At 49.0% G+C, this 26,839-nt stretch overlaps 1 protein-coding gene across 1 annotated transcript; it reads right to left on the bottom strand.

The window, feature by feature from the left end:
• Window positions 1-133: 133 nt before the first annotated feature.
• On the bottom strand, window positions 134-24,939 carry eif2ak3 (eukaryotic translation initiation factor 2-alpha kinase 3). The gene is made up of 18 exons (XM_040199360.2): window positions 24,234-24,939; window positions 16,120-16,249; window positions 10,558-10,752; window positions 10,287-10,417; window positions 9,878-10,139; window positions 9,588-9,765; window positions 9,373-9,498; window positions 9,058-9,180; window positions 8,700-8,929; window positions 8,103-8,215; window positions 6,657-6,779; window positions 6,136-6,285; window positions 5,365-5,908; window positions 4,879-5,052; window positions 4,595-4,768; window positions 4,377-4,478; window positions 3,630-3,692; window positions 134-2,902 (listed from the first exon to the last, which is right to left on the bottom strand). The coding sequence occupies exons 1-18, from the start codon at window positions 24,539-24,541 to the stop codon at window positions 2,720-2,722; spliced, it is 3,309 nt and encodes a 1,102-aa protein (XP_040055294.2). The 5' UTR covers window positions 24,542-24,939; the 3' UTR covers window positions 134-2,719.
• Window positions 24,940-26,839: the final 1,900 nt, after the last annotated feature.

The raw sequence follows: 26,839 nt of genomic DNA, 5'->3' as shown, positions 1-26,839 counted from the left end.
TATGCAGATACAGCCAGTTTCAGTGTAAATTCTTCATAGCACTGACTTTTTATAAAAGCCCTAACGATGGTCGGAATGGTGAAACTGCATATGTCCACTCACAGACTGCACACCAAGGACACAAAACTGTACAAACGGTATAGAACGGTTTATTAAATTTAGACTTGTAAGAAGTCATCATATTCCAACGCGCTCCATCGCAGGAAGCCCATTCATAATAACACCAACCCCAAGAGGATTGATCACGGCATCAAAACATAAATAAAGCAAATGAACATATTTACAATTCAACATGGACAAGAGAGTGGGGTTTGTGCACAAAAACTGGCAACTACATATCCAGGCGGGGGGGTTATTTAAATCAACTGGCCTCTGGAAGAGATACCTGGATGACAGAAGTGAAAAAACGGCACAAACACAACTTAACAAAACATGAAAAAACTTTACAGTATAAATCACATTTTCTTGGTTTTGAATGAAAAAAAAAAAATCTAAATCCTCATATAATACACTATTGTCAATAATGCTGTTTCAAGTTTTGATGGTATGAACTGACAGGCTATTTACTGTACTACTTACTGTAGGTAAGTGTTAAAAATGTCCTTGTCTCCTGTAAATCCTCCACAAACAAATCTTTAGAGCGCAATCCTCTGAGGAAGTGACTTCTACAAAACCAATGACAAAAGAGTAGCTAATCAATTTCAGAGTCTGTGGATCCATAATTGAATTCCTTTGACAAATCTAACATTAGTTCTACATAAAAGTGGTACATTGTAAGCACTTAAGTAACAATAGTCCACACTATGTCGCTCACAAAGCAGCTTTAGTCTCAATTTGCGGTGCAAGCGCTCACATGTCCCCCTCCGACTTGAGGACAGGCCATTTCATGGAACTGCTTTCTGGTCTCCAGGCTTCTTCGGGGGGGGTACAGTCCGTTTTTAACTCGGTGGAGAAAACAAAAATCATTTTACAAGAAGAAAGACTCATCTTCAGTGAGCTGAGTGGACGGATGAACGAAAATCAGTTTGACTTCCTGTAGAAAACGCAGCAAAGACTTTACAGTAATCAAAAAACCCTGCAGAATAAAAAGGAAAAAAAACTGGGCTTATTAAAATAAAGTAAGAAAAAAAAGAGAAAAAGATTCTTAGAAAAGTACAATCATTGAAAGCACATTACAATTAGCAGTTTGTGAGTGAAGTTACAAACGGGTCATGTGACAATCCCAGCACTTCTTATGTACATTAAACAGTGTTTTTGGGGATCACATGACCAACATCAGGTCCGGGTCCCCAGCAGACGATGTCGAGGGGATAAAACAGTATCATCTCGTGACTAAATGCTATTTCTCCTGATCACGGGAGGGCTGCACACCTCAGTATCTGTAGCGCTTCACCGGAAAACCAGCTGGACGGGGTTGGAGGACAGAGCCCCCCCAAAAAATGGAGTTATCTGTGAGAGAAAAGTACACTTAACTGACTTTCTAATGGCACTCTGGTCCTGCAGGGTCTACTCTGGTGCTCGCCCCCCCCCCAGTACCCCACACGCCTAACGACAGCGAGAAGAGGCGCCCGACGTCATCCGTCTCTGGAGGTCACACTGTAACATTCAGCTATCCACTAATGGCAGAGACCCCCCCCCCCGCCAAAAAAAATATCTCACACTATCTTACAGTTGCCTCATGGAAAAAGCCATTTACAAGCAACGGCACCTTAAAATATGTACAGGATTGATCGAACATATCTTAAGAAAGACGAAAGAAAAAGATAGAAACAGATTGTTTTCCCTTCGATTATGTACACGAGCAAAAGGAGGCGTTTGGAAAAATGATTGAGCACCTCAGTCGTTGTGTAAATTCATACACAGAAAAGAGAAACTGCTTCCAAGTACTGGCTTTAAGATAACAAAGTCACACTCACCGCTTCACTTCCCGTCAGGTACATGCAATAAAAAATAAAGAACTTGCTCGGCATTCATTCAGAGGCCGCTTTCCAAAGGCAAAGTATGACGGATGATCCGGATTCTCAAACTCTTACGCAATACGTCACCTTCTCTCATTTAAAAAGAACACACAGGAAAACAAAAAGATTTTTTTGGTCTCCCAAATCAGGCATAGAGGGGTGTGAGAACACCGGAGAGCGCCCGTACCAGTGACCAGTACTGCTGGACTGGCCGGGCGGCTGATCAAGCATCAAAGGCCCCTTTGGAGTGTCCTCTTGGTTTTCGATACCTGAGGTGTAGCGTGGGTGAGCGAACACTGGCTGAATGTTGGGAGCAAGCGGCGTGTCTGTGAACAAATCTTATTTCAAACACTTCTCAGCATGTCGGCCCGTCGCCTCGGAGCATCGGGCCGTCGGTCGGAGGGAATTCGTTACAATGTCCCGCGGATGATAGCTTAGCACAAACCCCACGTGCTACTCACAGCCGTCCCACACGGCCGCTAAGGAGCACTCGAGCCAAGTCAGGATTCCAGAGCTTCACTTGTAAAGTGTGATTCCAATTGGGAAGGTGTGGATGACGGCGTGCGTGAATGCGTGACGGCGTGCGCGTTTGCCGGGAAGAGTCGCTGTGCAGGACTTGGTCGCCACGTGAAAACACTTCCTGCACGTTTGTCGCTCTCAAGTTCTGTGGCAGTGTTTGACGGCACGGGGGCTAAGGTGTTCCTCTGGGGGGGGGGGCTGGGAGGGATGGGGGGGGGTTTCATATTGCGTCACGGGGACATTCAGGTTGCCGACGTCTGGCGCGAGGGCCGGCCCATGGACGAGGCGCTGTAGGTGCGGGAGCGCTGCCTCATGGCCGGTCGGAAAGGCAGCTCCAGCTCCTGGAAGAGGGGCGTCCCCGTGATCTCGGCCGCCTCGGGACGCTCGCCGGGGCTCCACGACAGCATGCTGCGCACCATGCTGAGCTGCACACGGGGAGGGAGGGACAACGGGGTCACGCTAACGCGGTCAGGCCAATCTGCTTCACCTACAGCTTGTTTGACTTTGTTTACATGAAAAATGTATATGAAATATTATTTCACACCCAAACACAAACACACACACACACACTGCAGAACATCTTAAAATAGCACACAGCTAGGACTAAACTGGGATAACAGGACGAGGGTATTTCACAGATTACGCAGAGGGATTATGTTAATTTCATTACAGTAAGTAAACAGGTAAATGAGGTAATGTGAACGACCCCGCCTCCAAAGCGTGGGGGGGTCGTTCACCCCAAAGATAATATTTTAGAGGTTATTCAAACGGGGATTGTTTCAATTGTAACCAATTTTTTTTTTTTATTGAAAATGACTGATTACACTTCCAAATGAGTTTGATATCTATTTGAGTCTCAGAATATTTACATTCCAGTGTCCAGTGTGAAAACGTGTGCAGATTTATCTGTATATCCTGTTCATCTGAGGGCAGAACAACTCAACCACACGTCCTAATTGGATCGGCTCAGCAGACTTTGACTCAGCGAATTGTTAACGTGGACGGATCATTAACTGTGTGACCGAGTACTCAATGAGACTCTCCCCACTCCGGACCTGTGGCGCTGGTCACACTTTTGTTCATTTACTGTGTTGTTCGGTTCGTGTGCAGCTGGCGTTGTCAGCCAGAAGGGGGCGCCAGACGTCCACTCACCTCCTGCACGTTGTTTTTGGAGAAAGCCTCGGGGAAGCGCAGCGCTCTCACCTCAGTCAGTGTCTGGAAGGGAGGACGTAAACACCTGTGAGCGGGAGCGGTGCTACTGGCTCATTAAGCCCTTTGTTACAGAGACAGAGACAAAGACGCCCCCACCCCTACCTTCACCCCCACCTTCACCCCCACCTTCACCCCCCACACACACACGGAGAAAATGCACCGTTCAAAAACATACAATAATGAGCCTTCAAAGGAATATTGGATTAATGTGTTGTAGCATGGCGAACAGAGTTTTCAGACAAAACAGAATAATTGAATGAATAAAACAACAGACAGAAAGATAAGCTGCCTCATTAGGAAGTCTCTCTTTCCTTCAGCTTTAACTATTTGAGAAATTACCCGTTTTACTCGTGTCGGATAGTTTGGTTGGGGTAAAATTGCTTACAGACGCCTTTATAAAATCCTGCTTTGCTTTTAATTAGTACGATTTCCCTTTGATTTAGTTGTTTTTGCTTTGCTTGCCTTTTGTCTTTAGTGAGCGCTTCCTTTTATTTAATGCTTCAGACTTATTTGTAACCATTTATTACACAAGGAAATCACAATAAACAAACAAATAATAATAAATGCTAGGCAGTTAAAAAAGCCCAATTAGAGGGTAATCTATGGTGGAATAGCAAGCCGATTGAATAAAAAGGAAAAGTATCACCATGAAGACATGCTTGTGTGCTCGTGTCTTTGCTGACTCACCCTCACTCTCTCCATCTGGGTCCTGAAGGGATACAGCAGCTCAAACAGGATCAGACCCAGAGAGTAAATGTCCACTTTGTGGGAGTACGAGTTTCCAGAGAGCTGCCGGCAAAAAGGAAACCCTCAGATACATGTCAGCATATCGGATCCTATCCCATTCTCACTGCTCTAAAGCTCTGCGGAGAACATTTCTGCAAGGGACTCGTGTTCCTGCTCACCTGCTCCGGGCTCATGTAGAGCTTGGTGCCGACCTGGCCCGTGTGTCGGGTCAGCAGCGGCGCCGGCGTCAGGGCGCTCGACTCGTCCTCATCCTCCTCCTGTTCCATGGCCGTCACCAGGCCGAAGTCGCCCACCTTCACCACGTCGTCCATCGTGAAGAAGATGTTGGAGGGCTGCAGGACAGATGCATTGCTTATCAGTTGATACGTCCCTTGTATATACGTAAACCACATCCTATGATGCCGTGGCAGCTCACCCGTACAGTGTGTGTGTGTGTGTTCACCTTGAGGTCCCTGTGCATGAGCCCCTTGCTGTGCAGGAAGTCGACGGCCTCTGCAATCTGGAGGAAGATATCTAGACATTGGCTGTTCTCCCTCTGCTCGGGGAGGCAGCGCTGGGCCATCCAGTCCTTCAGGTTCTCCTTCCGACAGAGCTGCATCTGGATGTACAGGTACACCTGGAGGATGCGGGGGGGGTTCAGATACATTGGGATCATTCAAAAATATAGGATGCCTTTGATCTGTAGCTTCCCCCCACTAAATGACAGATGATGTGACCGTGGGCCAAAAGTTAAAATTACAATAAATATATTGCAAAAATGCGGCTGAGTACACTTTATAAACTTGTGTATAAACTTTATAAACTAAAGAAGACAACAATTTGTAACTTGTACTTCGAGGTTTCTTCTTACCGGTACAAGTTTACAACAGTGGGGAATAAAAGTGGTAACCCGTAGTGCGCATGCCGGGTGGGGGAGTGATGGACTGACCTTGGGGGAAGGTTGGACTCGCTGGGTGTCAGTTGGGGGGAGCGCCAGGATAAGTGAGGTCGGCCGGGGGGGGGAGCAGGAGAAGGGCGGGACGGATTGCCTGGTGCGCGAGGAAGACGAGCTGTTCTTCTCCGTTGTCGTGCTCAGGCTGGCCGAGTCGGTGTCACTGTCGGCGTCCGCGTCGGCGTCCCGGTCGCAGCCCGAGTCCTCGAACACGATGTCGAAGGACGACGAGGTGCAGTCGCTGGGGCCGCGCGGGGGACACAGCTCGAAGGAGTGGGGGTTGTCCGAGGCGTCGCGCTCCGCCCGGCTGCCCCGCTCGGACGTCGGGCTGTCGTGGTCCAGCAGCGGGCGGAAGGACAGGTCTCCGTCGTCCACGCCGAAGCCCGCGGCGCTGCTGCTGGTGAGCAGGGCCCGCGCGTCCGCAGAGGCACCCATGGCGTCGCCTCCGGGGCCGCGCAGCGCGGACACCGAGCTGGAGACGGGGACTTTGACGGACAGCGCCTCCATGTGGTCGAGGAAGCTCATTGGCCAGTCGGTGGCGCTGAAAGAGAGGAAGGAGCGTTGGTGCCGCGACGCTCACCGCAATCTACTGACTATTATCATAAGGAAACAAGTGCAGAGCAACGTAGAGCCGTGGGCGGAGTCAGCAGCAGTATTTACAACACTCCCCGACTTTATCAGTGAGTTAGTTTAAACACGTTTGACCTGCTGAGGGTCACAGGGTGAAACAAAAAAAAAAAACTACAAAAAAAAAAAAAGGGGGCCAACCTGCCGTCTTTCAGCCACCTCTGATCCATCTCCTCCTGCCAGCCCTCGGGGGGGCTCTCCTGCCAGGCGTTGAAGTAGCGGATGATCCCCGGATGCTCCAGCTTGGCCAGCGCCTTCACCTCTCGCATCACCTTCTCACGGGCCAGCTCTCTGCACGAGGTCAAAACTTTGAATTACAATAATTTAGCAGCTTTATATGAAAACAAACCGTGCCGTGTCATCGTTTTGCAGCCTTCGCGTGAGCTCAATGCAGCCTCAATACACCGAGGGCTCAATAAGCACTTCAACCAAAACACCGGGGCTAAAATGATAATTCAGTTTGATATGCGTAGCGGGACGTAGCGGTCAACAACGGCGTCTGAGATGAACACATGCAGAGCTGCCGTCGGCTCAACGCTACATTTTCCACGCTTGTCAGTACGAATATAAAAACACGGCTGCTATTTGTACCCAACGGGGAGTTTTGCCGCTTATGTAACTCGGTCTTCAGCGCGGAGAAAGAGCAAGGGGGTCAGCGCTACCTGTTGGGCAGGCGGATTCGCTTGATGGCGTAGTCGCAGTCGTCCACTTTGTTGCGGGCTTCAAACACGACGCCGAACCCCCCGCGGCCGAGGCACTGCACCGGCTGGAAGTCGGTGAGGTACCTGTGGGGGAGAGAGACGGGTCGGCTGTCATTCAGTGTTGTGGCACACCTCTCTGCACTGGGATCAGTCAATGCCAAGGAGGCTCAAGCGATAGAAGGAGTAAAGGAGTAAATACCAGCCAAATCCCTCTTAAGACCGGCTGTGGCTGTCGAGTCGGCAGGTAACCAACTCACAGCTAAACACAAATTTAAACCAATGTTGTGCTGACGGAAAAATAAACTCTTGGCCGTCGCTTGGTAGTGACAGACTCCACTAAGAGGTGCAGCGCTGAAAAAAGGGATTTTTAGGATTAAACCGGCTCATTTCTAAATAAAAGAATGCATCAATATTGCTATAGTGTACTCATTTTCAATAAAGAAAAAAAAAAGAGGACAAACATAAGCATCTGTCTGCATTTAAGCATTTTATATCGGGAGTTATTTGGCTCCGGTCGGGGACCCGCTGCTCTCCGCCCTGGTGAAGCATCCCCTCTCAGGCTCCTCTGGGGATTGCGGCTTGTCTTATTAGGAAATGTGTGTGCACGTGTGCTGCAGGCCCGGATTCCGGATCGCTATCTGCCTCCCAATGATCCTCGTTCCCACCTCAGCTGCTCCTGCAGCAGCAACCGGATTTATTTAGGGAAACTTCTTTGGCAATAGCGATTTGTGAGGTTTTGCAGCAGCAGCAGCAGCTTTAATGGAAAGGAGAGGGGTGGGCTTCATTTTGGGATGGCTCAAAAGAGGAGAATGTGCAAGTGGTGACAGCAGTGGGGGCTCGTGGAGGAGGGGAGGGGGGGGCAGGTTTTATTTTAATTCCTGCCCACGTTTGAGGGGAAGAGGCTGCATTATCCATCTAGAAAGTAACCATGTTAACTCCATCAGAAGACATGAGGTCTGTGAAAGACAATAAATCTTTGCTACTGACGATATTTGGGGTGTTCACAATAACGTAAAAAAACCCTGGTGACAATGTGCTGACCGAGATGTAACGTGACACTGCGCCCCTGTGACAGACGCTGCTGGGTAGGGTGGGGTCTGCGGGGGCCAAGGTCATTTTCATTTGATGGCAAACAGCTGAGTTGTCCAATCATGCAGCACTACGACTTGCCGATCTTCCATCTCTGCCTTGTCCTATCGAGGCAGGCTGGAAGACCAGCGGTCACCATGGTAACAGTGCCGAATCTGTAGCTACACCTTGAAAGAGTGGGACTCGCGTTTGCAACTTTGAAGCGCGAGGGTAACAAACTCCCAGCGGAGCAGCGGCGTTTTGTCTAAACTCTCCCGAGTCACGATAAAAACATTCCCTATTTACAAGCAGCTTCCCTGTGTGTTAACAATCATGTACCTGGACACATATTCGCTGGAGCGGGTCTCCATAGCAACCGGCTCTTTGGATTCCACAACCTCAAGGTCAAACTTGCAGTCTGTCTGGCACTGTGTCTCCGACTCTTTCCGTTGCTTTGAAGGACAGAAGGAGGTCGGAAAAGAAATGGAAATGTTGAAAATATAACAGTAGGCAAACCTTGAACCTCTGCTATGAAATATCAGTGAATAGTAATGAACTAAAAAAAGAGTTTGGTCACACTTTCTCCTTCAATTAGAAAAAAACTAAACTTTTGACTGGTATGTTAACTGCTTGACCTCTCAATGTTTGATGAGGAATACAGAATAGAGTCATGACTACAAGAGACAACAGAGGGGATAATATTCAAAGAAGGGAAATCACAATTTGCAATTTGGTAACATTCAGCCCAATTTATGGCAATCTCTCGTTAAAGGTCAAATATAATTCTCAAAAAGACACAACTTCCTCAATCTTCTTTGAAAAGGTATGAATTGTATTATTTTCTCTAAGAGCATCATCTCCATACATCCTTTTTGAACTGCGACGCTTAAAAACCGTTATAATCGTGTTATTGCCGCTGCAGGCTGCTGGTCTTACCCTCACGTAGGCCACCTGGGCCGGAGGGTGGAAGAACTTGCGCACGATGTAGGTGGTGGCGGCGATGCAGAAGACGATGGTGCCGAGGATCTCCTTCCACCAGGGCAGCAGCAGCACGGGGTCCTTCCTCCGGCGACTCTCCGCCCCCGCCCCGCTCTCCTTTATCAGGCTGACGGCGCTGTTGCGTTTCTCCCGGTACAGCTTGCTGTAGGGGAAGAAGTAGCCGTTGTCTACGGAGAAGAAAAAGATCCATCAGTGGGGCGACGTTCATTTTTTGCGTCAGTCTCGGACAATTTGCTTTGTGCGCGTGACTTGACTGTGGTGTTTTATGTCCCGGTGTCCCGTGTCAGGACCTCACCATATGGATACTGGAGGATGGACAGGGCTCCGTTGCTGTATTCTTCATGGGAGAACTTGTCATTGTTCAGACACTTGTCAAATTCATCAGAGCCGACCAGGGCCGGTGTCCGAGACGGGGAATCTGTGTCAGGGACGAGAGGGAAAAGCGTCAGAACAACAATCGCGAGATCAAATCACACAATAATGGGAACGAAGACGAAGATCTGAGCAGCAGGAAAACGAGCCCAAAAGGCTGCTAATTAATATTCGGTCTGACTATGCTATGCTAATGAAGCCTGCTGGGTTGATTAGACAAAAGGAGGCGTGGACTCACGGACTAAAGGCTTCCACTTGACTGTGGGTAGTGGAATGACGTCCTTCAACGATCCGATCGCTTTGGTGGGGAACTTTTGGCTGATCCTCACTGAGGACTGGAGGTAGAGCTGTCCCTGGTACATCCCTGATGGAACCAAGAGGAGAGACGTGTTCCACGTTCACTGGGGGGCCGAATGAAACTCAAGGAGGGTTCGTGCTGCAGTGTTCATTTACCAAGGTAAACACTGGACTCTTCTGCTCCTCTGGCGTTGTGGGAGGAGTCGTCGTCGTCCTCCTCCTCCTCCTCCTCGTCGGTCTCCGACTGGTTGCTGTAGGCGTTGTCGTCGAACAGGGCGATGGGTGTGACTTTGCCCCCGCCCACCAGCCACGCCGAAGCGATGGGTGTGCAGAACTACACGACACAGGCGGTGCAGAATGAGGAGGTACTCTTCATCGAGTTAACTCAACTTCGAGCAATCAGGCGGCTGAAACACGCCACCGAACTACGCTTATGGCGGCCCTACCTGGCGTTCCCAGACCAGCTGTCCATGCGGCGCCGTGCTGAAGGCCATGACCTTCCAGTCGGGAACTGACACCTTGATCACCAGGTCCAGATTGTGGTTCTGCTGGTTCTCCGTCTGCCCTCTCTCTTTTGGTTCGCCCACGATGACCCGCTGGCTCTCCCGCCGGGCCTCGCCGTTTGCCACCTCCCCCTCCAGGAAGTTCATGCCGGACTGCGTCTCGGGAAGGAGCTTCAGCTCAAAGTTCCCGACGCTGAAGTTCCACCTAGAACAAAGACGGATTACAAAAGTTGGGACGGATGGTCTCACTGAGGGCACAAACATCAGATTGTCGGTTTTAAATACAGGAGTTCATTCTGAGTCACATGACTCAAAGTGACAGACACCGACGGGCCGGTGGAATAAATCTCACTTCTCCATCCCTGAGCGCGGCCGGATGGCTCGCACGGTCTTCTGCGTCCTCTGCAGCAGGAGCACGTCTTCGGCCTCCATCTCCTCGTCCCCCCAGCTGCTGCAGCCCCCCGCCGAGCAGATGTACCGAAGCTGAGGCAAACAGAAGGGGGTCGTTACACTGTTTTCATGTGGCGAGAAACAAGCTCCCCAAAAACAATCTCGGCGCTTTATGCAATTTTCTTGTTTGCATTGCGCGACGTGTGCGGATTGGAGTTGGCGGGTTCGCTGACCTTGCCGCTGTAGGCCCCCAGGCCGTAGGTAGTGAGAGATTTCCCCCCAACCAGCACGGTGTCCTCCCCGATGCGGTAGGAGGAATCCAGCAGGGACTCCACGCTGAAAGGCACGGCCTCCATAGTCTCCCTGTCCCGGTTCCACTGGAACAAGGCCCCGTCCAGTGAAGGGATGACCATCTTATTGCCAAACACCTGCAGGAACAAACGGGTTCGTTCTAAACGTTGCCAATGTCGGATTAACTGAACCTGAACTTTGAGAGGATTAACAAAAGACGTCACTCGAACGGCCTCACAGCGATCGAACGGCAATGCAGGGGTCCCCTGAAATATCAGTATGGGGCCCTGAAGCTTTCAGCCTGGACATATTCGAAGAAATGGTTTAACACTCGTCTCTTCATGCACATCAGAGCTCCTGGAATATATTTTACAGTTAGTGAGTCACACTTGGACTCCATCCACCGGCTACATGGAGGAGTAATTAACCTGGATCTGTCCAACAGTGTGCGACCTCGGAGGATTTGCATCTGTGTGTGTGTGTGTGTGTCATTAGGTGCTGACTGCAGGGGGACCGGCGACAATGACATCATGCAAACCTGAGCCCTAATCCTGATTCAGCCTCCAAAGCTTTAGCTCGTCAGTGGCCGTAGGAGTCATTGTTCTCGGTCACTATCAAAGAACGTCATCAAGAATACGTGACGTCCACGTGAGACTCACTCTACAAACTTTTCAGGGACAGAAAATCAGTTCAACCATTTAGACAAATTAGCACTCCCACATCAACCAGTCTAACAAATCAAGATTGAAAGTCGGCGTAGTTCCTGTGTGGATTAAAAAGCCAAGCGTGTGAGAGGATGATTTACTGCACAGCAGAGGTGATGTCATCTTTTAGAGGGAAGGGGTTTGGAGACAACATGAGGATAAATGTAGCAGGAGAAGGGAGGAGGGGTTAACCATCTGACCATCACAGGGAGTGATGTCTTACTACAGTTGAATGACCTTATAAGGATACGCCCAACATGTCAAACTAAAGATCTGATTGGTTGAAATAATATGGAGGACCTCTCTGATTGGATAAAAGCTTTCTTTAGAACAAGCAGCACTGGAAGCAACAGAAAATAAACTAATGGGGAAAATAATTATACTATATACACAATATAAGATAACTATAACAAGCAGACAAGGCTTAACCCCCCCTGCATCACACCATGCTGGTATGGCTGGGGGATGGGGGGCTTCTCAGAGCTGTGGATGAGTCACACTGCTCCTGATGTCTTAATCCATGTCCCTGATCCAGTAAAGTGTCCTGACCTCAGGGTCTCTGCTACTCGCCCACAGGCTTCCATACACTCGGGGTTCCACCCCCCCATCGCGTGGCCTAAAAAACGCTCGGATCGGCACGTTGTGAAACAGAGGAAAAACAAACAGAGTTGTCAAAGGTGAAGAAATCATAGTGGTGTCAAACGGTCCAACGCCCCCCACCCAGCTGTGTCCAGTGGAGTAATCCACTCCCGGGTCTACGCTGATGCTTTATGGGCAGGGGGGCCGTCGATCTATTTGTCCAACACAAGAAACGTTCTTTTGTTCCCAAACTTGCAGAAAACTGTAGAACGCATTTAAGATTTGGCACCTTAACTTTTTTCCCCAGAATAACTCAAATGTCCGATTGGCGCTGAATGGACGAGGAAGCAAGATGTCTCACTCCTTCGTCATCACTTTCATCAGCGCCGGACGAAACCGTGTGTTTCATCGGTTTTTTTACCACTTGCCCCATCGACTGAGTGTCTACATTTATAAACCAAAGTGACATTTAACCTGATGGGTATTCATTTAGAATATTCTATGTGATTTTATTTGACATAGAGAAGTTAATCGTTTCCAACTGATGGGTAGATTGACTTGTTTATTTAGTACACACGTCATCGAGCAAGAAAATGTGTTTCATTAAAATGGAAATTTGTTAATTATTAATTATTACAGAAAGAAACAGTTTGAGGAAAGTCCTTGAATTAATTAATAAAAACAACAACAAACATCAAAGCAAATTAAAGGTATTCTTTGGTGAGCCATGTATAAATTATGACCAACCTCTAATCTATATTTTTAACTGTGGTTGTCTTCTCGCTCTGTATAAATTATCCTTGGTTCAAACTGGTCTGTTTTTCACACTTTTTGCAATGTTTTGAAAACACATGAAATGGAAACAAAACTGAAGATTCAAAAGAGCCACTTACATAAAATATTCTCAGTGATTAAAAAATACTGACTGCTCAGCACATAACGCTTTCCTCCTCCTTGTGTCTCTCTGCTCTCAATTCCCACCGCCTGTGAATGTTTTATGCGCTTTAACTCGGACCCCTTCACGTCTTCACAGGCCCTTTTCTCACAGATGGATCCGCCATCACTGCGGCTGCAGGGAGCGTGAGGTTAGGCCTTCACTGTGGGGGGGGCTTCGGGCTACTATACTGTATGAGGACACGTCTAGGATGGGGGTTCCGAGTGTGTTTGTGTTGCTACCGACGCTCCAGTGATCCCGTCAAACAGCGGCGGCCCAACGGGACGGCGCCCAGAGACAGAGAGAGCTAAGGGGATGCTGCTGGGTTAGCCCCCACCTCCTGAAGAAACACCAAAATAAAAGCTGCACGGCCCGAAACAAAGATCGACTTTGTGCCAGAAATATCTCCCGTCTTCCCTTTCTTCATTTCCTTCGGCGCGCCGGAAGAATGATCGCTGGTCACAGCGCGGCTATCCATCGTGTAGCGCTCGGTGATCAATGGAGCGCTTCATCCTTCATTCATTTAGACCGCATGCCGGCAGAGGAGAGTGTGTGTGTGTGTGTGTATTGTCTGTTACGTGATGACATCATCTCTGGTCTGAGGCATTACCTCACCTCCCCCCTAATCACCCAACCTCCCGCCCGGTTCTTCATCCCTTTAATGCCCCCCAGCATGACTCACTCCACGTTGGCACAGACCCCCCCTGCCCCCCCTCCTCTAATGCTCCTGGCTCTTTTTCTGCAGACAATGCGGTTTGTGGCTCCGCCGTCCCTCATTTCAAAAAATAAATAAATAGAGACATAAAAAAGGAGCAACACAAACACACACAGCAGCGTGGGGGGCAGCCAATGGCACGCCGACAGACCCCCCCAGCCTCTAATCACTGAGCAGACTGCTGTCTCAGGGACCCTACATGCACCAATGAAACCGCTGCATGAGCGCTGAGGAGGCGTTGGAGGTGTTAGGACCCCCCCCCCCCCCCCCCCTTCAACTCCCACACCCACACATGCAAACAGAGTCGACAGGCATAGCAGGTTGCAAAGGGCAGAGCGGGAAACGTACATGAAATACATGAGTAAAACACACACACACACAGCAGTGAACCCTGGGAACCGTAACAAACGTCACAGCGAGTCATCGGGTTCTGAGCCGAACATCAACAGGTGAAAACACACTGATAGAGGAAGGACACACACACACACACACACACACACACAAACCGCCTGGCTTTCGGCTCAACAGAAAGTTGATTTTCCTTTGAGCCGTTGAATGAATGTGATTAATAAGCAGGCTGAAGACTTTCATCTGAGCGTGTAGAATCATGCCCCCCCCCCCCTTCGGCGCTATGGAAATCTGCACTTCCCACATAGCGAGCGTGATCTCTGGTAATTTGGTGCAGCGGGTTCGCAACTTTGTTATTCAAGGTCAAATTTACATTCCGAGGCATCGAGAGGAGCGAATGGCGCTCGGTCTGTGTGGACTCACAGTGCTCGGAGGAACCTTCAGGGGGTTCTCCACCGCAGAACCCTAGAGGGCCCCAGAAAACACACTCAAAAAGGCTCATTAATTCTCATATGCTGTTATTATCTCAAACACTTCTGAACCATTTACCATCCTGAAGGAAGTTTGACTCGCTGACACGGAGCTCCAACGCTCCTTCAGAAGGTCCACATTCCAACTGTGAACTACAGATCCCCTTTTGAGGTCCATTTATTGCGTGTGAACCAAGCCTTTCCACATATTTATAGGCCACACTAATATTATTAGTATGATACAACTGGTAAAATTAGATTACAGTGGTACAGTTTCTATGTAACGGGACACTCTGGCAAGAGGAAGCCAACACCTGGATTAACGAGGCCCCATAAATCACATTTATACTTGATTAACGGTTCCCTAAAGCACAACCATCCATCCATCTTCAAACTGCTCATCCTGCACACGGGGGGTCGGGTGGGGGGCTGGAATCAACCCCAGCCAGCCTGCTTGTTGTGGATCAACTGGACCCTTTTAAAAAAAAATCATTTGAAACACTCAAATTCATTTAGCAGAGATTAGGTGGGAATCAAACGCTCCGAGTTTGTTGTTCTGTGTTTACCCCCCTGTGGTAAAAACGAACCAAGACTTTGGATTCCAAGCAATCCAAAGCAGAGCCCCCTGTCGTAACGTGTTAGACGTCATGAAGTGGATGTAGTTAGCGTTGTTATTGTTCCGCCAGGCGAATGAAGCAGGAACACGTTGTGATTGCAGAGCCACAGAGTTCATTACACTCAAACACGCCTCGCCAGCACCAGCAGACCGACATTAAACCGATCTCACCCGCCACCCAGAGCCCACTTGTTAGTATCCAAGGCTTTTTCCCCCCCCCGAGGCAAAACCCCCACACGCAGCGAGTCCACATCAAAGTGAACCGTGAGCTCGTCTGTAGCGGCGCGTCGGGTCGGCCGCCTTCAGCTTCTGCATGCAGAGACGTGTGAACCAGCACAGTCAACAAAGAGGCTCATCCTCCAGGCAACAACTCCTCAGATGCATGTGGGGGTGTACAGTAAATCTGCTGTGCATTGTGTGTGTGTGCGTGTAGATTACATGTGAGCAACAGCAACCCTTGGTTGACTGTTGAATTATTGGTCTCACGGTGTACACAAAGAAAGCCAGAAGGGCCAGAGTTTGTTTGGAGATGGGACCGACAACACCGACATGGCGTGACCGTGGAAATTGGCTTTTTCATCCACCGGTACGTGTTGATCAGCTGGACAGCGTCATGTTTAAGGACTAAAGGGAAGGCTCGGGGCTTGGATGAGGTACTTAGTAGTAACAGAGCAAAGCAATGAACTGCTGTGCACGGGGTCGGCAAAAATACATAAAGGAAATAATCTACACCGGTTTAAGTGTACTATACCATTTAAAGCCTTTCACAGCTTTACATTGCAGGGAAATTAAGCTTTTGTACCATCTATGCACTTGCCAACGCCACCAGACTCCATTGAAAAAACAGCAGTTTCCTGCTAGTCTGTTTGTACTGTGGTTGCCGCGCGAGGAGCGCGAGCTGCCGCCGTCTTCTGCCAAGTCAAATTAGGGTGTTGTGGCCTCGGCGAGAGGCGCAGATAACAGCTTTCGTTCCACATCGTAAACACCGACTCAAGGCGAGATTAATCAGGGGAAATATTCTAAACATGCCATCAATGCAGAGCGCACGTCCAAGGTGTGCTGCCCTTGTCCTAACCGGTAAACGGACAAAAGGGGCACCGATCTGTACGGCGTTAACGTCATGCGGAGGCCGGCGTACCTCAGGTTTGCTGAGGCTGGACGACACCAGGCCCCCCGAGGAGACATCCAGGTCCCACTGCTTCCTGCCCTGGTTGTGAGGGTCCAGAGCAGAGATCCGGCCGTCCAGGGTGCTGATGATCACCAGAGACCTGCGGGACAGAACACACACACACAGACTTCAGCACACGAGTACTGGTGAACGCCATTTCCAGCTGTACACACGGGCGCTGGCGCCAGACCTGCCCCGTCTCCCCACTGAGGGTTTGCATGTCACGCAGTCAAAGACGAGACAGTAGAGGGCGAGGAATGTTAAGTGGTGGTGCAGATGTTGCCTTTACCTTCTGGTCCTCAACCCTTACTGGGCAGGAAGGCTGACCTTCAACCGCAGCCAACAGCACACCTGTGCCATGACAACCCCCATCCCGTCATGATGGTGATTAAAGGTTATTAAACCTGACCAGCCCTCCGGAGCACGGAAACTTATTTCCATAGGACACACCAACGTGTGATCATTTTAAAAACGTGGACTTTATTGGTTTGTTGCACCTCAGCTCTGCAGAGAGAAACGGATCTCTGCTCAGAGCCCACCGGGGCACTTTACACGGATGCCGTTATTTGATTTAAACGGTTAATACTGCCAAAAAAATTAGAATCATTTACTTGTAAAACCGCAAGGAAATGTTTTATGCGTCGTCTCTTATTCTGAGTCCGGGGATTCGTTTGGGGACATTCATGTCTCGGCTTTGGCACAAAATGAATGTTCACAAATATTGGAAAACCAAACCGTGTATAGATTCCCTTTGATCCTTGTTGGATATGATGGGGGGGGGTTTCTCCATCAGCAGTGGACTACGACTCGTATTCCTCTCCATGTGCCCTCACAGCAGGATTTGTTCAAAGTTCACCTCTCTGGCTCAGTTACTCCGGGCTGAAGTACCGACCTTGAATGGAGACATCCAACCGCGCCCCTCCCGTGACTCTTGAGGCTTCTGCCGCATTGCCTGTCAATCATGTTCTGAGCTCTTGGTAGGGTGGGGGAGTTGGGGCTCTATTGATTTGTATCTGTCTAGAGGAAATGCTGTCAACGGGGCTTTTAGCTTTATTTAACAAACGTCACGCATCCGCCCAGCTGGGCCCCGACCGGCTTCCCTCCGCCGGGACACATGGAGGTTCAACTGCGTCCCTCGAGGACACCTAGACAGCAGTTGCTGAGGGAAGACGCACGGTTACACTTTTCCGCTTTCACGTCTCAGACTGAAAAACACTCACACTCACCCAGGGGCAAATGAAGAGAAGAGCATCTTTATTTTAGGCGCATGGGGGGGGGGGCGTTAACCACGGAGCAGGTGAATGGGTAGCGACTAGCTGTAATCCCTCATTGATCCGAGCTATCGAACGCTCTTCAGGCTCGAAGGGGAAGGAGCGCGTTGGAGAGTGTTTGGGCCGGAGGACAACTAGGAGATGGATTCTTTCCGCGCGCGCCAATCAATCTCAGGAAGGTTTCTCTTTTGTTTTGCTGTAGAGACGATCACAGGGAATTAAGCTCCACTGATCGGGATCAGCTAGTTGTTTCGGATCTGGGAGTTTTGCATAAAAATGCAAATGGAATCACTTAACAATAATGAGCCATGTGTCTTTCAGCCCCATCAAAGCCAAGATTATCTCCCGGAATCAGCTCCGAGCATTATCAGCCTCGCCGCTCGCACCCGGTGCAGAATACTGAGAAAAAAACATTGTTTTTCCTCTCAGCCACCAATGGAAACGCAGCGCTGAAGGCAGCACTCGCACTCTGCATTGGCTGCCAAAAATATAAGTCTGATTGGCTGTTGCTAAGCAGTCGGCTCTGTGAGAGGGTGGAAGCTTTTGGCGGCCTTTGCTCGGTTGCCCCCCCCCCCCCCCCCCCTCATTGTGAGAGATGCTGTGAATGTAAAAGTGAGTGAGAAGTCACTGAGAGCATCGGGTTCGACATTACAGATAGAAGGAGAGCGAGGAGGAGATCAAAGGCTTTTGTGCCCTCTTTGTACTGCAGATGAAGGATAAGATGGAGCAGAGAAGAGGGTCGAGATGAGGGGGGGGGGACTCTGCAACTTAAGGTATCATGATGGTAATGGGGAAGGCGAGCAGTGGAGGAGGGAAAGGGAGTAGCGATAAAAATAGCAATAAAGCGAACGATAAAAACCACTGGAACAAAACAAACAGCCCTGCTGTAACATTTACAACTTGAGGCAATTTTTTTTTCCCTTGTCTGGGCCCCCGAGACCCCGCTGCTCTGCCCGCCACCAAAGGGACGACACGGAGCCTGAGGGGCCGCAGCCGGCGACTGCGACGGGCAGCCGACGGCGGCGCCGAGGAAGTCGCTGGCGTGGAGAAAGAGGCCGAGAGCAGAGCGGCGAGGCTGTTAGCGGCCTTCGCCTGTCAAAGTGTCGTGATGAGACGCTTCTTCTATCACAAAGCGTGTGGAGGAGCAGGGAGCCAATTAGCATCGCTCTCACCAGACTCTCTGCCCTCACACACACACACACACACACACACACACACACACACACACACACACACACACACACACACACACACACACACACACACACACACACACACACACACACACACACACACACACACACACACACACACACACACACACACACACACACACACACACACACACACACACACACACACACACACACACACAGCCGGGCTGCCGATAAACACACTCCATTGAAGGAAGCAACCAGGATGTTTACACAGAACAAGTCTCCAAGGAGCGGGAGCCGAGGAGACGGACCAATAGCAACAGCCCTGCGCTGCCCGGGCCGCCAATGGCGGCGCTGTTTTTCTCTCCGCACACAGCCAACGGGTGGGCGGCTCTGCAGACGCTGAGCCAATAGCGGGCGGAGGTGTCTGTAACCATGCAACGGCAAGCAGCCTGGGCTGCATGCTGCGGAGCGGAGTTCTGCCACAGAAAGGCTGAACAAAAATACGAGAGCATGGGGAGCACGTGGGGAGAAAAGTTATGGATGCAGCTGCAAGCCGGCCGCACCCAGGACCAACAACTGCACCAGCAACTGCACCAGCAACTGCACCAGCGCAAAGTGGGGTGAGGGAGGGGGGGGGTAAGGTGAAGTGCGTTCCTTTAACCTGATTTTTCTGAATCATTGCACTTAAATATGTAAAAACAGAATTAGCTTGGTTACACAGAGAGCAAGTTTTCAAATCAGATACGTGTAGTAATTGTAGTAATCTAATCCCGCAGGCACAACACAGCATGAAACCAGATCCAGGTCCTTTTCGTTTGGTAAATATGAATATGTTCCTAACAATGCCTCATATAAATGAATGAACTAGATTAAATAGACCTAAAATCCCAGATGACACAGCAACACCTGGATTCTAAACCTGTTAAAGGAGACGTCTGTAAAGCGGTGAACGCCATACTAATGAGGATGTGCAGTAAATAAGGACGTCACATCCATCAGGGTCTCTGCAGCAGACCACCGCAGCGCAGAGCAAAGGGTGTGGTTTAAAAAAAAAAACACCTCCAGAACAAAACACACACACACAGCGTTAAAAAGCATTGCCGTTACCCTCTCTCACTCACTCGCTCTATAAGTGAGCTCTCACACGTGGTAGAATCCAAACTCTGTGGCGCCACGCTCCTGCCGGCTGATTGGCCGGGCCGCAGCTCCGATCCGAGGATCTGATTCGTTGTTGCTAAGCAGTGAGGAGCCACCGAGAGTGAAAACAAGACAGCATGGCCCTGCAAACCAGCAGCTAACTCTTGTTTTCATCCTCCCCTCCCTCCCTCCCTCTCAGTATCCCACCTATCTGCCGGTGCCCCACCCATACTGCAGTGCTGCAGGACGGGCCCTGCCGACCTCATAAACGCATTCCTCTTGACGACATTTCAAAACAATTATGTCATTAATGCCGAACGGGTAATTACTTGTGTTCGTACTGGTAGGCTTTAAGAGACGCGTTCCATTAAGTGGGTGGACGTCAGTGACACAGTGTGCACACTACACGACCACTTTAACGTGATGACAGGCAAACAGCACCAGAGACGGATAAAACCAGGGTTACATGGAGAAAAGACAAAAAGGAGAAAACGGGTTAAAAGAGATTATTTAAGCTTTGTTTGAAGTTTCCTCTCCAACGTAAAGCAGCTTTGCAGAGTTCCAACAACCGGGCTCAGAGTGCTCAATTAAAAGTTCACTCATTTTCATCTTGACCTGTTATTCTGGGGACAGGTTCTATTAATAAAACCCACAACATCTCCCTGGTTACATCAATCGGACTACCGAAACAAAAAAAAGAAGAGAAAAAACAAGGAAACGAACTGTCCCCCTCAAAAGGACCCCCCCCCCCCTCCCCTTGCTTTACCTAACTATAGACAGACCCATGTGGCCAACTCAAATTCAGAGCACTAGCCCGTCTCTCCCATGCAATTGGCCGACAAGTCGCCCGGCTCGGCGGATTGGCTGTTGCTAAGCAGTAGGCTGGTGGGAGCCAGCCGGCGAGCGCGGCGGCCCAGAAGAGCTGTTGCCGCTACAGGGCCCTGAGGAAGGTGTGTGTGTGTGTGTGTGTGTGTGTGTGTGGAGGAGGAGGGGGGGGGCAATGGGGGTAGCAGGTTCAAACAAAGCCACCGTCCTCGCTCTTCTCACCTCCGAGTGCTCCCTAAGGCCCCGGAGGCCCCCTGACGGAGGCATCAAACCTGGCAGCTCCGTCACATGCATGATTCTCTCGCTCTCTCTCACACACGCACACACACACACACGCACACTCACACACACTCTCACACAAACACACGCATACATGCGCCGAGACAGATGTAAACATCCAGTCCCCAGAGCAGCAGAGGTTGTAACGTATAGACGACAGCAGACACAGCTTTTCGTCACAAACTGAAGGCTGGATCAAAGTCAACACCTGGAATATTTATAGATTACAGGGTGCAGCAGGGGATGAAAAAAAAGAAAAAGATCAACTGGCAGAAACTTTTAAAGATATGACGGGTGAGCGTAGACTGGTTTTCAAGCTGTGTTTGAAGCCCTGCTCTCCAAACACAGTTCTGCTGGAGGCCGATTCTCTTTAAAGCACAAAGACATCCGGCGAGCGTCACAACGCACCGGTAACCCTTCCAGAGGTGAAGGTTCATGTGTCCTGAAGGAAGTCATGGCTCTTGTTTCTTCGTGGTTGAAATGGCGAGCGTGTAAAGTTGATCAGAGGTGCTTTATTGTTGTTATTATCACCACAGGCCCTCATCTGTTTGACATGCAGAGCAGCAGCGGCTGCAGGTAAAAGCATTAAAAGGTCACGAAGCAGATGGAGACGAGTCTCCAAAAAACTGGCCTAATTAGAAGCTGGACATTCCATCACCACGGCGTTTGTTAAACCACGCTTCACAGACATCTTTTCCCTTTTTAAATCTTCTGTTTCTGTTTAGAATGAGCCCATTCGGAGTGAAACAAACCTAAAACCGCGTTCTGTTTTGTGTGGCATTTGTAAAGTTCAACGGCAAATCTCTTGACAGATGGATGGAAACAGAGCGTGGAGAAGAGCACTCAAGGGGTGGCAGTAAAAAGCAACATGTATTTGTGAAGGTAAGGGAGAGCATCAGGGAAGAAACAAGAGAGAGACACCGATTTAATGCTAGAGAGAGACCGGCTTCAACAAAGACACCCAGACAGACAGGATGCGATCGCAGGTCTTACTGTGTTGTGACACGAGTTACAAAGAAAACCTTCATTAGTATGAGCATTATTATATTATGAGGTCATTATTATCGCAGCAAAAGCTGTCATCTTTAACATATGTTGTTGTTTTACAGACAGGCTGTCGAATGAATAATTCACCTGTTCGGTCTTCCTGTATCTGCCTCCCGAGCTACTTTGTAAATTGTTTATCTTGTTGACTTCAACACATCGGTGTTCACTGTTTGTTATGGGATGATGTGTAAATTCAGCACTAGGTTCAGAGATGAGGTTCAATGTACTTGGAGGCTTATACAAAAAAAAATGACAAATGCGATCGGTATAAGACGGACCAAAGCCAATACGTGACGGAAGACAAATGCGGGTCTTTGTGGGAGAAAGAGCACGAGGAGAGAAAGCCGTACACACAAAGTGAGAAGAAAAAGGCAACAGAAAGAGACGCGCGGGGCTTTGTGTTTGGGGATCGCCGTGGAGGCACCGAGAGCGAGCAGTGGCCCGGGCGCGACCGGCACCGGGAGGACGAGGAACGCTGATCGTGTCCCCGAGGCAGGAGCAGTCTCCTCATTCAAGTCCGCCACACTGCGGAGACACATCGCTCCTGTCCTGGTAGGTCTGGGAGGTGATGCAGTAACAACAACTAGGTGAGGCTGCGAGATTAAAACTAAGTGACTGAAAATGGGGAATCAGGCTGCTTGGTTCTTTCTTTTTTCAAACCAAGGAACTACAGGAGCGAGTTTTGATATTAAGCAGAAAAACGTTGAAAAAAAAAAGGTTGGACTTTAACAATGTTTTCAGCCTTCCGACCGGCCGAGCGACTGGCACGTATATGAAACTACACAGAGAATAATTTAGGAGATGATGTGCTTCTACGAAGAACATGCAGCGGACCAAGACTGAACGTAGAAGCTGGATCGCAGCCTGTCTGTAACGGTCCTGCCACAGAAAAACAGAAGAAGGAAAAAAAAAAAAAACGTGGCAAAGAGAGGGAACGTCGGGGTGAACACACTGCGCCAAACATCTAAGGTGGGCGTCAAAAACCTGCTGTTTACCAGGGAAGACTAAATCAATTGCCCTTCCCACTGCGCCAAGAACTGCCTCTCACCGCAGCGGCGGGTCTGACGCGGTTCGCAGACCTGAAATCTGTGCAGGGCCGCAAAACTTTTTGACTGACAGGATCCTGGGGAGTTTTTTTCTCAGCGACATGCCGTTGCATGGCAGTCATGAAATATTAACATGCACTTGTCGTGTTTAATTTGTGCTGTTGGTACCGGAGTGGTGGAGCACCTGTCACCTGCCCAGCGCCCCCCCATTTATAATGAAACTGATTGGCGTTCAAGTCCATTCACACATCCCCATTTAGGTCAATAATATCTATATTAAAACAAAAAGCGACTCCACTTAATACTTTCTACTTTGTTAAATAACAACAGATCCCAGCACACGAACCGATTCCTTCCAGTAGTTTTGCCACAAATAACGTATTTTTCTAATCGCCAAAAGCTCTGTGGTTAATTAAAGTAGACGACTGCTTTATCACTTGACTTTTCTCAGCTGAGAGGCGCTGCGTCCTGAGTGGATGCTGGCGGGTGGAGTCTGACAGCAGCAACAACAACAACAACACGTTAGAAACGTGTTAAGTTTAACAAAAACACGTTATAAACAAACTGCACTTCTGGACCTCTTCAGACGAGCGGACTCATCGAGCCCGCGGAGCGCGAGCCCGATGAGTGACGTCACTTGTACCAAACCGACAAGCTAGACGAATCAGTTCGTTACGTGTCGCGCCGGAACACGTCGCCCCACTACTCAAACACACACGGTGTTTAGCCCCAACATGCCAGGACGAAGGAACAGCGTGTAGTTAATTCGTAAAAACTAACTTTTAACAACGCTGTGACGCGTATATAAAACCAACCACGTGTAATTTATTCACAACTAACTAGTTCCGGTCAACTTTTCACAAGATTTCCATTCAAACTTTACTCAAAAACACAATGTGACACGATGTCACACTCCGTCTCTCACTGTGCTCTTTTGTGCGTGCGCTCCACCATTTCGATGGGAGCTTAACGTGTATTTTCATAAGAAATATGAGCATATTAGCGGAGATGAGACGCGTTACAGAGACCGAAGCGCAACCACAACAAGTTTGGAGCGGAGGGATACATTAGCATGTCAAAACGCACAGTGTCAAAGAGTTGCTGCCTCAACACCGGGACTAGTTTACCGAACGTCAGCTAACGTCAGCCGGTTGAATAAAAAAAACACTTTTTTTTTTCTCCATTTAGCGTTAGTTAGTCTTGTTGGATAAACAACTTACTGTTGTAAAAGCTGCAACCGGCCCGATGCTCGCTGTTCGTCCGCTGACAGTCAACGTCACGCGTATCAAGACACGTTTGAAGGGAGAGAGAAACGTTACCTTGACGGTTGGAAGTTTCCGTTACTTTCTCCCGACGGTTCGTCGGCCTCCCCCGCCGGCCCGTTCTCGTCGTCCTCCACGGTGACGTCTGCTACGATGGCCGGGGACCGGACGTTCTCCAAGCCCCGCTCCATGGCTCTCGCACCATCTTCCTCCGAGGTGACGCCTGAAGCCCGGGCGAGGGACCGCGGCTCCCCCCCGATGGCTGAGCCCTGAGCTTGCGTGGTTCCGAATCCAGTGAGCACTTTCAGCAACAGCAGGAGCACCAGGGAAATGCTCACGTTTCCAAAGTGAAGCCCCCTTTCCATTTGTAAGACTGGCACATTAGTGAAGTATCAGATTTACATGCCACTGGTCTTGTAAATCTTAACGTAAAAAAAAGTTCAAAGTGAAAAAGAAACTGTGGAACTACAAAAACATCGTGGTGTCTTGCAAAAAACGCCCTTTCGAATCGGTTCTTTAAGTAAACATAAACAGCCACTGGGACACCATGTTATTCCCTTTATACCTGACCCAAGACATGCCTTGGTAACGCTAAGTCCCGCCTTGTTTCTACACTAGGATTGGACGGTCAAATCTCTACGTTCGTTAAAGTTTCATCCAGCCGTTCCTCATTGGGCCGTTTGATGTCAATCACGCACACTCGCACACTAAGCACAATGCGATTGCAACAGAGACCTGTCAGACAAGAAGGCGGGCACAGAATGTTCCAGCCCTCCAAACAGTGCGCCTTATTGGCTAATCGACGTTTTGTCAAACTGCGCATGCGCCCTGGTGGCTGGATGACAGATTGAGCACAGGGTGACGCAAAAAAACACCCGATGGCGGAATCCTCAAGCGGGTATGTGATTGGTGGCGAGTGTCGTCCTCTGTCCAATAAGAGAGACGTTCCCGTCCAGCGCCGACCCCATTGGTCGATTCTCACCCTCGCGCACTGAGCATCAGCCGATCATTGGATGTTTCAGCTGTCAATCAGGAGCAGTTGTCAGGACAGCCGACGGGAAAGCTTCAACGTGGCTTCAGCGCAGAGGTACATTTCCTGTTCCTGGTCACGAGATTTGGCTTCGCTTTTCGGATAAACAAACACGCAGGGCTGGGACGTGATGCACAAGGTGTCATGGAAATATAAGATTTTAAAACGGAAATTTAAATAAAACCGCATGGCGTCTGCGCAGCTCTCAAACAAAACAACTAACGCTACTTTAAAACACACACTGGCACTTGTAGCCGCAGATAGATATACCGGATACATTCACAAACTATGAATAAAGAGTTGAGGTTGGTACATAAATAAGGTCACTGAGCCCAGTCTGCTTGCAGCGGAACCAAAGCGCCCCCCGGCGGCCATGAGGGAGAACAGCAGCTTCACGTGTTCCGTCAACTCACATATTGGGCTGCAAATTTGTTTTTGTTCCATTTTCTTTAATGGGTTAAACATAAAAGTATGCCCAATAAAATATTCCTTACGTTGACTGCAACAAACAATCACTTACATTGTCATTTGGATTAGGAGGCTTTCCCACATTGGAATATATAGTTCTTTTGTCTAACAGGACAGAGCAAATATTCATGTATGTAAACCTCTAACCAGTGAATGTGGAGCATTTCTGCATAAAAGATAGATCCTTATTCAAAAAGTTCATCAAACTAATTGATTTAAATGATTGTTTCCACTTGTTTTCAGAAACATCCTTGTTCCATTACATAAAGTTCTTAACAGAATGACAAATAACAAATAATCAGGAACACAAAAGAAAAGGGAAGCAAACTGTCTATTGTCATGGTTTTGTATTGGTTTACAAATAGTACCGTTACAGCAAAGTGATAATCACAGTCAATTGGTAAAGAAAGTAATAAAGAGAAATGCTGGTGAATAACAAATACTTGTGTTGTACAAGTTCAACTGAGTCTGATACCACATCAAATCATCCGTTTGATTTATAAGTGAACAACTAGACTTTAATAGAACACATTCAAACGTGCACGGCACTGCTTTCTTTTAAGACTTTGAATTCTTGAAACGATTAGAAGGGAAGATTCAATGACAGGTGAGACGAGGTGAAACGCATCTCACATTTGTTTCAGAGCCTCAAAGATCCTTCTGGTTCCAGCAGCATGATGAAGGTATGTTGCTACGTGTGATGCGTCGGCACGTTCAACGCTCGGGTCACATCACCTCAAGTTAATGGCCACAGACGGCTTGTGTAGGGAAAAACACGTCGACTACAAAGTAACCGAAGAGGCACAAAAGCCGGCCAACGCGGCGCGTCATGCAGGAGGAAACGCACACATCCAGGGACTAGTTCAACTCGACAGAGCGACTCAACCCAAACGCTCCCCGCTCAGGACGTCGCGGTATGGCAACGGTTACCGTCATGTGATCAAATTCAACAGCCCAGGAGAGGGGGACACACACACACACACACACACAAAGCCTTAATGAATCTCATGTGACACAATGCACGCTATGTCCACACCCATCTAACCTCTGTGCTCATTAATAACACATTCATTTTGGTTTGTTTTTTCCAGTTTAAATGAGCATAATAATTTCATAAATGCATTTAATGAAAAGCGGGATTGATTGATTGATGTTGTAGCACACT

Source organism: Gasterosteus aculeatus, chromosome 15 (assembly GCF_964276395.1).
Source record: "Gasterosteus aculeatus chromosome 15, fGasAcu3.hap1.1, whole genome shotgun sequence".
Classification (NCBI taxonomy): Eukaryota; Metazoa; Chordata; class Actinopteri; order Perciformes; family Gasterosteidae; genus Gasterosteus; species Gasterosteus aculeatus.
The sequence above is the reverse complement of the archived record's forward strand: the minus strand, read 5'-3'. Positions and strand labels throughout refer to the sequence as shown.

Excerpts from the sequence above, each read along its gene's own strand:
- eif2ak3 (XM_040199360.2), bottom strand. The coding sequence starts at position 24,541 with ATGGAAAGGGGGCTTCACTTTGGAAACGTGAGCATTTCCCTGGTGCTC. Across the intron at positions 10,753-16,119 it reads CCAGCCTCAGCAAACCTGAG|GTGTTTGGCAATAAGATGGT; the intron begins GTACGCCGGCCT and ends TTGTTCCTGCAG. Across the intron at positions 8,216-8,699 it reads CCCAGGTGGCCTACGTGAGG|CAACGGAAAGAGTCGGAGAC; the intron begins GTAAGACCAGCA and ends TGTCCTTCAAAG.